This window comes from Piliocolobus tephrosceles, chromosome 13 (genome assembly GCF_002776525.5).
Source record: "Piliocolobus tephrosceles isolate RC106 chromosome 13, ASM277652v3, whole genome shotgun sequence".
Classification (NCBI taxonomy): Eukaryota; Metazoa; Chordata; class Mammalia; order Primates; family Cercopithecidae; genus Piliocolobus; species Piliocolobus tephrosceles.
In genome coordinates, this window is record NC_045446.1 from 11,549,971 (window position 1) to 11,562,539 (window position 12,569).

The 12,569-nt window shown below is 43.2% G+C and overlaps 1 protein-coding gene across 1 annotated transcript; it reads left to right on the forward strand.

The window, feature by feature from the left end:
• The first annotated feature begins 1,866 nt into the window (after window positions 1-1,866).
• LOC111524314 (mammaglobin-B-like) lies at window positions 1,867-5,436 on the forward strand. The gene is made up of 3 exons (XM_023189471.1): window positions 1,867-1,921; window positions 3,187-3,374; window positions 5,398-5,436. Exons 1-3 carry the CDS (start codon window positions 1,867-1,869, stop codon window positions 5,434-5,436), a joined length of 282 nt encoding a protein of 93 aa, XP_023045239.1.
• Window positions 5,437-12,569: the final 7,133 nt, after the last annotated feature.

The window sequence follows — 12,569 nt, forward strand, 5'->3', positions numbered from 1 at the left end:
CTTTTCAATCAGTGGGAGGGAAACCTTAAAAAGCTACCAAATAGGCTGGGCGCAGTGGCTCATGCCCATAATCCCAGTACTTTGGGAGGCTGAGGCAGGTGGACCACGAGATTAGGAGTTCAAGACCAGCCTGGCCAGGATGGTGAAACCCCGCCTTTACTAAAACTACAAAACTAGTCGGGCACGGTGGTGGGTGCCTGTAATCCCAGCTACTTGGGAGACTGAGGCAGGAGAATCTCTTGAACCCGGGAGGTGGAGGTTGCAGTGAGCTGAGACCACGCCACTGCACCCTTGCCTGGGTGACAGAGCAAGACTACGTCTCAAAAAAAAAAAAAAAAAAAAGCTACCAGAGAGATAAACAAACATTAATTCGTAGATTTCTACTACAGTGAATTTGTAGACTTGGGTTAATTTCTTATTTTTAAAACACTGAAACTTTCAGTGGCCAAAAAATACATGAAAGGTAGTTCAACATCACCGATCATTAGAGAAATGCAAATCAAAACCACAATGAAACATCATCTCACACCAGAAAGAATGGTGATTATTAAATAGTTAAGAAACAACAGACGCTGGCAAGGGTGCAGAGAAGTAGGAACGCTTTTACACTGTTGGTGGGAATGTAAATCAGTTCAACCTTTGTGAAAGACAGTGTGGTGAGTTCTCAGAGATATGGAACTGGAGATACCATTTGCCCCAGCAAACTCATTACTGGGTATATACCCAAAGGAATATAAATCATTCTGTTACAAAGATACATGCATCCGTATGTTCATTGCAGCACTATTTACAATAGCAAATACATGGAATCAATTCAAATTCCCAGCAATGATGACTGGATAAAGAAAATGTGGTATGTATACCACATGGAATCCTATGCAGTTATAAAAAGGTAGGAGATTATGTCTTTTGCAGGAACATGGATGAAGCTGGAAGACATTATCCTGAGTAACTAACACAGGAACAGAAAAGCAAGTATCGCATGTTCTCACTTGTAAGTGGAAGCTTAACAGTGAGAATACATGGACACATGGAGGGAAACAGCACTTGCTGGGGCCTGCTGTGGGAGGGCAGGAAGGGAGAGCATTAAGGAAAAGAGTTGATGCATGCTTGGGTTAATACCTAGGTGATGGGTTGATAGGTGCAGCAGACGACCATGACACACATTTATCTACGTAACAAACCGGCACATAGTGCACATGTGCTCTGGAACTTAAAAAAATAAAATAAAAAACCCAGAGATTAGATATTAATATATTTCCCTTTGAACTTGAAGCACCTTTAACAAAAAAGGAACTACTAGGGTGAGGAAGGACTACCTCCCAGGGGGAGATACAGGTATTGCACCTACTCCAACTATAATAGTTCCAGGACAGACAGACATACAGGATACGAAACTGTCTGCACCTTGAAGAATAGGAGGAGAAGAAAAAGAGGTGAAGAGAAGCAGAAGAAGAAGGAGTTAAGGTGGCAGGAAGCACAAAGCAGGAAGGGATAGAGAAGATACAATTATAATCACAACAGTGACAAGAGCACAAGGTCACACTGCTGGGCTTTGCTTTCTATTTTGGAAAACACTGTCATGTCCAATTTACCTGGAGCCATATGTCATTATTGCAGTCCCCAAATTGTCACGGGTCCAAAAATCACTGCCTTCTTGGTTTCTACAAACAGAGCACAGGCTGGTTGGGTTGGTGTACACTATTGCGCCCTGGTCCCACGCCAGGTTGACACATTGCTTCATTCCTGGAAGGGACTAAGGTGCCTACCTGGGGAATAAATAGAGCAGGGCTGGGTGCTCACCTCCACAGCAGCTTCTTTGATCCCTGCCACGCACGACTGAACACTGACAGCAGCTGCCTCGCCATGAAGCTGTTGATGGTCCTCATGCTGGCGGCCCTCCCACTGCACTGCTATGCAGGTGAGTTCTGGGCAGAGAGGGCTGCCTCAAAGTTAGGGGTTGTCACCTGGGCCCCTGTGAAAGAACTCCCAGACCCCAGTTCCCAGCATAGGTCAACTTCAGTACAAAGGGTCTGGGTGTGACAGGCCTTAGGATTCCCTTTAGTTCCTGACAGTCAAGCGGGCAGTGCCTTCATGAGCTGTCCCCTGCATTGGAGCCGCACGCTGTGTGTCATGGCACTCAGGGTCCCACCATGACCACAGTGACCATAGAAACCAGGATGAGTCTCAAGATTGAATATTGGAATTAGCTATTTCAGTGTTGCAAGTGAGAGACATGATGAAGGCCCCGTGACATATGCGCCCTCAATCAATGGAACAATCATGGGTGTCCTTGGATGTGGAAAGGAACAGCAAACCTCTTAAAACAGAAGTCGCAGGCTGCGGAGTGTAATCCAGCATCTTGCATTCTGTGGGCCTCACTCTGTGTTCTCAGAGTTCATCTGAGTCTTTCTGGGATGCCCTTTCCATCCCAGTTCCTTCAGGCTCAAGGCAGACTGGGGAGGAGAATTCACACCCACTGAAGATCCAGCGGGAGGAAAAAGCCCAGACAGCTGGAATCAGTACTGATAGGTCCCCTCAGTGGCTTGTCTTGTGCAATTCACAAAGCTTACCCTGCACACTCTGCCTCATTTGTTGCCAAAGCAGGTGCAAATGGGTGAATAGCTGACAAGCACACAGCCAACTAAATAGAAAACAGCAGAGCCCAGAACACAAGAAGCTCAAAGGAATCCAAGTCCTGAGCACTTTCCACTCCCCCAAAGTGGTGGTCACCTCAGATTCTATCATGAGCAAAAAGTTCTGTTTCAGGCTCCTTTTTATTGCAGTAGAGTTAACGGAACTAATGGGCAATATCCTAGACCCATTCATCTGAAATCATCGAACCCCTACTTGATCCTGGGAATGATAAAAGGGAGGCATTGCATGATTCGGAACCAAAGAAGCTCAAGCAGTGTTTGGTGTGTGTCCCCAGTCAGAGCACCTCATTTCCCAAGGGCCCTCTTCACCAAAGATGCACAGGGTTGGGCTGATCTGAGCTACAGAAGTTGGGAGAATTTGCACAGACCGAGTTTATGCTCCTAGAATTGAAAACTTGGCACCCTGCACCATAATCTTTCTGAAACTTGAGTTCTCCTGGGGGGTAAGAAGATGACCAGACTCACAGCTCATCCCCAAAATGAGTGCAACCCTCTGGGGATGGCCCATGTTCTGGTGCTCTTTTCTCAGGTTCCGGCTGCCAACTGCTGAACGATGTGGTTGAAAAGACCCTCAATCCTGAAGTATCTGTACCAGAATTCCAGCAATATGTGCAAGAGTTCGCAGACAGTGATGCTGCTAAAAATGCTGTAGGCGAATTCAAGCAGTGTTTCCTCAACCAGTCAAATGAAACTCTGCAGAATTTTGATTTAATGATGGTAATTAATTTCATTTTTTTTCTCATGTGCCCTTTAAAATCACTGTCCAGAAACAAACAGGCTCTAAATGTGCCATGAGGAGTGTTAAGCACCTGGTGAACAAGCTTTGTTTATACATCATTTAATTTAATTTTGTCCTTAGGGTGCTTTGATACTTCACTTTGAGAGTCTTCAGGGAGTGATAAATGGAAAAGGAAAAAAAAAAAACAGCAAGCTCTGGAAAAGGCAGAACAAATCATCAGCTTCCCAGTCCATTCTCTCTCTCTCACACACATAGAAACACACACACACACACAGACACACACACATAGAAACACACAGACACACACACATATAGAATCAGAGACACAGATGCACACGTACATAGAATCACATAGACGCATGCACATAGACACACAAAAAGAAACACATAGACAGACTAACAGGGACATACACACACACACACACACACACACATTTTCCTTCTTTCTTTAATTTTTGTGAGACAGGGTCTCCCTCTGTCACCTAGGCTGGAGTGCAGTGGTTCCATCTCGGCTCACTGCAACCTCCGCCTCCCAACTTCAAGGGATTCTCCCACCTCAGTCTCCTGAGTAGCTGGAATTACAGGTGCCCGCCACCACACCGGGCAAGTTTTGTATTCTTTGGTAGAGATGGGGTTGTTCCATGTTGGCGAGGCTGGACATTTTCTATGAAGAGGAAGGATCTGATTTTCAAAGAACCACTCATTACTAGGAGAAACCAACAATGCGATTTTTCCCTTTCACAATAATAAGTAATAAAAATGTTCTCAAAATTATTTTACACAGTCCAGAAAATACCTTTTGTGCAAATTCTACAGATTCTAATATAAAGAATTTAAAACTCATGCACAGATTTGCTAGCATACATGACTGGGAATCACACACCATTTAATTAAGCACCTCAGCAAACGGGAAGTGCAGGTCATGGATGCGAAACAGCATGAGTGCTGGAATTCTTTAAAATAAAACTCAGTGGTTATAACAACAAGTATTTCTGCCTATTTAAAAAAACATGTTACCTACAGATTCTATTTTTAACATTTATATAGTATTTCAAAATTCCATTTGAAACATTTTATGGTAGAAAATTTAAAGATCTACCAAACTTTTGTAGAATTATTTCTTCTTTAAAAATCTAGAGTAGACTAATCATTACCTAGCTCCAATATTTTTAAATCTGTATCAAGGTAGTGGTGGAGAGCCTCAGACTGTTACAATATTTCTCACTTGTAAGGCCACACAGCAACTTCAAACTATCACATTCCTATATTTGAGCTGAGGTTTTAACAATTCTATGTTGAAAGAGCAGTCTCAGAATCAGTTTAAACTGGCAGGTCTTCATCAAATAGTGCACGTCACATATTTATTGGATAAACTACTTCAAGGAATAGGATTTTTGGAGACGAATATTAAGGGGATCCTGGCAGGGAAAAGATCCTAAAACCCTGACCCTGTAGGAGTAGGTGTCTCCTGGGCTTCGTGCAGTGCCTCATAACTGTAATCCCAGCACTCTGGGAGGCTGAAGTGGGTAGATCACCTGAGGTCAGGAGTTGAAGACCAGCCTGGCCAATATGGTGAAAACCCATCTCTACTAAAAATACAAAAATTATCTGGGCGTGGTGGCAGGAACCTGTAATCTCAGCTACTTGGGAGGCTGAGGCAGGAGAATGGCTTGAACCTGGAGGCAGAGGTTGCAGTGAGCCGATCTTGTGCCCCTGCCCTCCAGCCTTGGAACCAGAGGAAAACTTTGTCTTAAACAAACAAACAAACAAACAAAAAACCAACAATAAAAAACAAACAAACAAGATATAAAGGTGTCTCGTGGATGACAGAATAAATGAAAAAAGAATTCTTGTTTTGCTTCCAGTGCAAATTTTCCTGAGTGTTAGATGTTTGTGGACAAATGCAGGAAAACGACATGAAGAAAAGTTTCTGTATTTTAATATTTCACTTTCTAAGAGTGATTTACAAATCTAAGTTGTCTGGTTGCTTTTGTTTCCCAGCATACGGTATACAACAGCGTTTGGTGTAAGCCCTTCTAACTTTATACAAGACCTTTGGCTCAGACACGACAAGATAGAAGACGGCCAGAAAACTACTGCCTACCGCTGGAAACTGCAACTTTTCTTATTTTCTTTCTCCTTTGGACCTTTTTTGTGGAAACTGCAAGGAAACTGTTGAAACCTCAAATTCATTCTCATTACAGTAAACTAACTGCAAATCATAAAGTTCCTTTTATTGTTTCAGGAAAGGGAGGCTTTCCAGGCCTCATAGTCAGGCTGCCTGAGGGAGGCAAACACAGACAGGCCATAGACAGACCTTGCAAGTGTCGGGCGAGGGACTGAGGCTTCTGTGAAGCACTTGCTTTCTCAAAGCCTCTTGCCCAAGCATTGGGCCTCTCTCTGAAGACTGTTTCCTACCTCCATCCCACCACCTACCGACGTGACTCTCTCTGGGGTCCTCAGACTCTAGGTTCCGAGGTGGGGTCCTGCTCAGAGGCCCTGCTTTCGTTCCAGTCCTCTTCTGTGCTGAGCCCTGCTGACCACGCCAGGCTCCTCTGCACTGTCTCTGGGCCTCCCTGAGGTGTGCAGAGTCCAGACAAGAGCCAGCCAGGGAGGGAGACCTACAAAGCAGGGTGGATGGTGTCTGGCTTCTAAATTTTGATTTATGCTCATTATGGATGTTGGATCTGAGGATTCAATTTATTTAAATGTTGCACTCAAATATCATTTATAATATTATATTATTTTAGACATATAAAAATATAATTACTGAGTTTCATAGCACCCTCCTTAAATTATTGAGTTTCCCTGAGTCCTGTCTCTGCAGCAGGAATAGGGTCCATCCTCCCCTGTCCCACAGTGAGCTGCAAAGGCCTTGAGGGTTGAGGGGAGTGAGTGTACCTGCAGGGACCCAGAACAGCAGGGGATGTTTAAATGGAACCTACGGTCTCCTTCATGTCCTGTCCCCAGCATTCCTGTCACCAGGGGTAGGCTATTGGCACCTCTTCTGCTCTTGCTTCAGCCTGTCCCTCTTCTTTCTGGGGCTGTCCACTCACCCAAGAAGACCCTGTCTATTTCTCAGGACAACTCAGCTCCACTAGGACTGACTCTTTTCTCAGGCAAGGCAGGTGCAGGGATCCAGGCTCACAATATCTGTAAGGGGCCATAAAAATGAAACAATTTTAAAGAATCATTTCCTAAATTGAATATAACTGCGATGAATATATATCAATGAATCTAGCCAGGAATATAGACACTATTTTATCAATGCAGTTGTAAAATACAAAGTTCAATTTTTTTTATGAATAAATGGCCTATGATGGCAATAAAATACTAGTGACCTGCAAAAGTCACAATGAAGCCTTACGCCCAGTAACTTCCAAAAACCACAGGCCACCCTCTTTGGTTTAAGGTCCTGAAAGAGAGGAGAAGGGAACAGAGATTCAGAGCTAAGAACTAGAAGATGGGCACATGGTAGCAGAAAATATAAATCTGTATAGAGAAGGGCCTGGCCCATTTGGTGAGGGGCTGTATACATTCTTGAGAGGCAACAGATTGTAAGGGCAGGGGCCACTCCAGGATACTCGTGCCACATGGGGAACATCCCACATCCAAAACCAGGTTTGCACTGGTGGATGAGCCTACGTACGAGCATGCCAGATCCATGCAGTGGAAAGGGGACCCTGTGCATGATAGGTGACAGACATAAGAGCTTCTGAAATTGCCCACGAAATGAACATTCTCGACAAGAGGTTTTTTTTTCCCCTTTGGTTTTTGTGTTTTTAAAGCATAACGAGTTCATTTAATCAGTTTTACCTGACATGGAAAGCTTCAGAAATGAAGTCACAAAGAACCAAGGGAAAACTGTTTATTTTAAAGCTTAGATTTAACACACAGTAACAGCCGTGTAGAAATGTGATTGGACAAAAAGGGAGTAATCTCATGTGAATAGAAGGAGTGGGAAAATCCAGCAAGGCCTGCTGTTCAGATTCTTCTTGGCTTCTCTGTGTGCCATTCCCAGAGAAGGGCCTTAAGCAAACTTGCGGGTGGTGACAAACTATACCTCAGATCTTTCAGGCATAAGGTAACCCATACCCAGAACTTCTTGAAGACCCCTGAGAAACCCATCACTGTTCCCCCAAAATCCTGGTCTACTATAGGCAAGGGACCCCAAGTGGCTAGACTGGAAACCAGATGAGACTCCAAATTGCTTAGAGAAACCATCCTGGGTGACTATGACAACCACCGCTCTTTCGGGAACTGATCCACCTAAGCAGAAAAGCCCTCACACTGCACATAGCCTTGCTAGGCTGCTGGGTTCTGCAGGCTCTGCTGCCACAATTACTGCAAGAGGCCATGTCAGAAGGAGAGAAACATGACTCCTGCCTCGCCCCAGCTTCCAATCTCCCAGCAATACCTTCCACTGGAGATGCGCAAGGAGCCAGCTGCCATGAGGTTGTGGGATGGGAAATACAGAGGCCTCCATTTTAGCAATAGGGGGATACATAGGAAAAAGTAAATCTGGACCTAAGGAAAAATAAGCCTTATCTGGCTTCCCATGATGATAATCTAGAGTCTTAGTCTTTTCAGCCAGTTGGAGGCCATTTATCTGATCTATTGAAGAGTTAATAGCTAGAAAATGTGTTGCCTACAATATAATAAATGAGGCTTACTTAGCTCAATAAATACATCTAAGAATAACCAGAGAAGGTTTAACGGGCAATAACCAGGTATTAAATCATCCTGGAATAATTTCTACAAGTTTATGCCTTAGTACCAAAGGGTGGCTGACCTACAGCCAGAGACTGTTCAGGGAAGTTGCTGCATATGGCTAGGTGTACATAAAGGATCAGAACTAATGGGATTAATGGGGGCCAATGACAAATAGTACAAAACGTTTTGTTATCCACGTCATTGCAATGCACTTTATAGGAAGAAAGGTCTTTCTGCTGAGTAAAGTATCAAGTTCAGTAAACTGTCTCTAGAAACCCACAGTGAGGATCAGCCCATCAGTTTCCTGCTCTATCTCACGTATCCTGAGATTATTCATTCTGCTTCTCCGCGAAGCTCTTCCAGAATTCATACAACACTGCATTCAACCTATTGTGGATGTCACAGGGTAACTGCTTTCCTCTCCAGAAAAAGATGGAGAAAATCTATTTATTTTATCTCCTAAATGGCACCTGTTTTGGCAAAGGACTCAAATATCCATCTTTTCATTTGGTCCTTCAATGTGGTTGTGGTTTGCTGTTCTCATGTGTGTAGTTTACATGTGGGGCCAACTTACAAAGACATACAGGTACCTCATAGGTGGATGAGCACACTTTATACACTGTGGGGATGGACAAGAGGAGGTGTGAGGACCTGGCCCGGGTCACTGCTAGGCAATTCTCTCTCTGGGATTTCTTATGTGGAAGCAAGGAGGTAAACATTGAGAATGAGGGTGTGATGGTTAATACTGTCAACTTGATTGGATTGAAGGATACAAAGTGTTGGTCATGGGCGTGTCTGTGAGGGTGTTGCCAAAGGAGATTGGCGTTTGAGTCAGTGGACTGGGAAAGGCAGACCCACTCTTAATTGGGACACCATCTAATCAGCTGCCAGCGAATATAAAGCAGGCAGAAAAACTTGAAAAGAAGAGACTGGCCTAGCCTCCCAGTCTACATCTTTCTCCCATGCTGGACACTTCCTGCTCTCAAACACCGGACTCCAGAGTCTTTAGTTTTGAGACTCGGACTGGCTCTCCTTGCTGCTCAAGCTTGCAGACAGCAGACAGCCTATTGCAGGACCCAGTGATCATATAAGTTAATACTTAATAAACTCATATAAATATATTATAATTGTATTACATATAATATATAATAACAAACTCCTATATATATTATATATATATATATCCTGTTAGGTTTTACTCTCTAGAGAACCCTAATACAGATTTTGGTGCCAGGAGTGTTTCTAGAGGAACAGAATATTAAGGATGAAGTTCTTTCATTGTTTTAGGGGTTTCTGGAGTTAGCTGCTTAATATGATTCGACCCCAAAATGCTAAGGACTCTACTTCTAATAGTATGGAGAACACTGATAGTCCTTGGTGTAAACTGTTTAGAGAGTTATATAAAATAAATGCATTTGACACTCCTGATTCACAGCTTGTGAGAGGCAAGGAGTTTAGTGACTCTATACGTACTACCTTTGACCATGTGTGGAGACCCAAGGAACATAATAAAGCTGATTGGTTACTCCTGAATTCGGTGGACAAAGAGATGAAAGAAAATGATGAACTCAGGGATTCTGTCTCCTGGCTTCAGAAGCAGATACTGAGCCTCAAATCTGCTAAGATTGCCCTGAGTGAGAGTCTTAGCTCCTGTAGAGAAAGAGCTGAAATTGTGGAAAAACAGACACAAGCTCGTATCACGCAAGCGGCTGACCTGCAATGAAAGGTGCATGCACAGCTTCGCCAGGCGTCTACAGTTAATATGAGGGCATTGATCGGAAAAGGATGAGACCCTGTAACTTGGAATAAAAATGTGTGGAGGAGGACCCTGATGAAGCTAGGGACACTGAGTTTGTAAGCTCTGAGGAAGCTTTTTTTTTGCCAGAAGGAACAGCTTCCCCATCCCCAGTAATGACAGCCTTCCCTCCCGGACACATACTGCCATCAACCTTTCCACATTTGTCTGAGGAGATAAACCCTGTGCTGCCTGAGGCAGCAGTGATGGCCTCCCCCGAGGCAGTTGCCAGGCAAAATAAAGACGATTCTCCTCAGGAGTCACACCCAACACCCCTGTTTACTTCTGGACCTATAACTAGACTAAAGTCCTGGAGGGCCCCTGGAGTTGAGGTTGAGAGTGTGACCCACGAGGTGCACTACACACAAAAAGAACTGTTTGGGTTCTTTAATTTATGTAAACAGAAATCTTGAGAACAGGCATGGGAATGGATATTAAGGGTATGGGATAATGGTGGAAGGAACATAGAGTTGGATCAGGGTGAATGTATTGATTTGGGCCCACTAAGTAGGGATTCTGCATTTAATGTTGCAGCCTGGGGAATTAAAAAGGGTTCTAATAGTTTACATGCTTGGTTAGCTGAAATATGGATTAAAAGGTGGGCCACTGTGAGCGAGCTGGAAATGCCTGACCTCCTCTGGTTTAATGTAGAGGAGGGGATCCAAAGGCTTAGGGAGATTGGCATGGTGGAGCGGATTAACCACTTTAGACCTACTCCTCCCAGCTGGAAGGGTCCAGAAGATAGTACCCTGACCAATGCCTTGCATTGTGGTTTGTGAGGGCAGCACCTGCATTTTTGAAGAGCCCTGTAGTAGTTCTTCTCTGTATGTCAGATCTAACAGTCGGAACTCCAGTCACTCAACTACAAAATTTAAGTATTATGGGAGCAATTGGATCCGAGGTGGCAGCAGCCAAGTGGTGGCACTCAACCATCAAAGGCAAGGTGGGCATAGCTACCATATTTGACAACAGAGGCAAAGCAGCAATCAGAATAGTGTGACTTGTGTAGAGCTCTGGCATTGACTAATTAATCATTGTGGTCCCAGAAATGAAATAGATAGGAAGCCTACTGCATTCCTACTTAATTTTTTTTTTCATTTTTTTCTGAATATTTTCTTTTCATAAAATTTATTTTATTTTATTTTACTTTAAGTTCTGGGATACATGTGCAGAACCTGCAGGTTTGTTACTTAGGTATACATGTGCCATGGTGGTTTGTTGCACCTATCAACCTATCATCTAGGTTTTATTTTGTTTATTTTATTTTTATTTTTTATTACACTTTAAGTTCTGGGATACATGTGCAGTATGTGCAGGTTTGTTACATAGGTATACACGTGCCATGGTTGTTTGCTACACCCATCAAACTGTCATCTACATTACGTATTTCTCCTAATGCTATCCCTCCCTTAGACCCCCATCCCCAACAGGCCCCAGTGTGTGTCATTCCTCTCCCTGTGTCCATGTGTTCTCATTGTTCATCTCCCACTTATGAGTGAGAACATGTAGTGTTTGGTTTTCTGTTCTTGTGTTAGTTTGCTGAGAATGATGGTTTCCAGCTTCGTCCATGTCCCTGCAAAGGACAGGAACTCATCCTTTTTTATGGCTGATAGTATTCCATGGAGTATATGTGCCACATTTTCTTTATCCGGTTTATCACTGATGGACATTTGTGTTGGTTCCAAGTCTTTGCTATTGTGAATAGTGCTGCAATAAACATATGTGTGCATATGTCTTTATAGTAGAATAATTTATAATCCTTTGGATATATACCCAGTAATGGGACTGCTGGGTCAAATGATATTTCTAGTTCTAGATCCCTGAGGAATCACCACACTGTCTTCCACATTGGTTGAACTAATTTACACTGCCACCAACAGTGTAAAGTGTTCCTGTTTCTCCACATTGTCCCCAGCATTTGTTGTTTCCTGACTTTTTAATGATCACCATTCTAACTGGCGTGAGATGGTATCTCATTGTGATTTTGATTTGCATTTCTCTAATGACCAGTGATGATGAACTTTCTTTCATATATTTGTTGGCTGCATAAATGCCTTCTTTTGAGAAGTGTCTGTTCATATCCTTTGCCCACTTTTTGATGGGGTTGCTTGTTTTTTTCTTGTAAATTTGTTTGAGTTCTTTGTAGATTCTGGATATTAGCCCTTTGTCTCAGATGGACAGATGGCAAAATTTTTCTCCCATTCTGTAGGTTGCCTGTCCACTCTGATGATAGTTTCTTTTGCTGTGCAGAAGCTCTTTAGTTTAATTAGATCCCATTTATCAATTTTGGCTTTTGTTGCCCTTGCTTTTGGTGTTTTAGACATGAAGTCTTTGCCCATGTTATGTCCTGAATGGTTTTGCCTAGGTTTTCTTCTAGGGTTTTTATGGTTTTAGGTCTTACATTTAAGTCTTTAACCCATCTTGAGTTAATTTTTGTATAAGGTATAAGGAAGGGATCCAGTTTCAGTTTTCTGCATATGGCTAGCCAGTTTTCCTGGCACCATTTATCAAATAGGGAATCATTTCCCCATTGCTTGTTTTTGTCAGGGTGGTCAAAGATCAGATGGTTGTAGATGTGTGGTGTTATTTCTGAGGTCTCTGTTATTTCTGAGGTCTCTGTTCTATTCCATTGGTCTATATATCTGTTTTGGTACCAGTGCCATGT

Coding starts and splice junctions, on each gene's coding strand:
- LOC111524314 (XM_023189471.1), top strand. CDS start 1,867: ATGAAGCTGTTGATGGTCCTCATGCTGGCGGCCCTCCCACTGCACTGC. Junction 1,922..3,186: donor CCCACTGCACTGCTATGCAG/GTGAGTTCTGGG, acceptor CTCTTTTCTCAG/GTTCCGGCTGCCAACTGCTG. Junction 3,375..5,397: donor AGAATTTTGATTTAATGATG/GTAATTAATTTC, acceptor TTTGTTTCCCAG/CATACGGTATACAACAGCGT.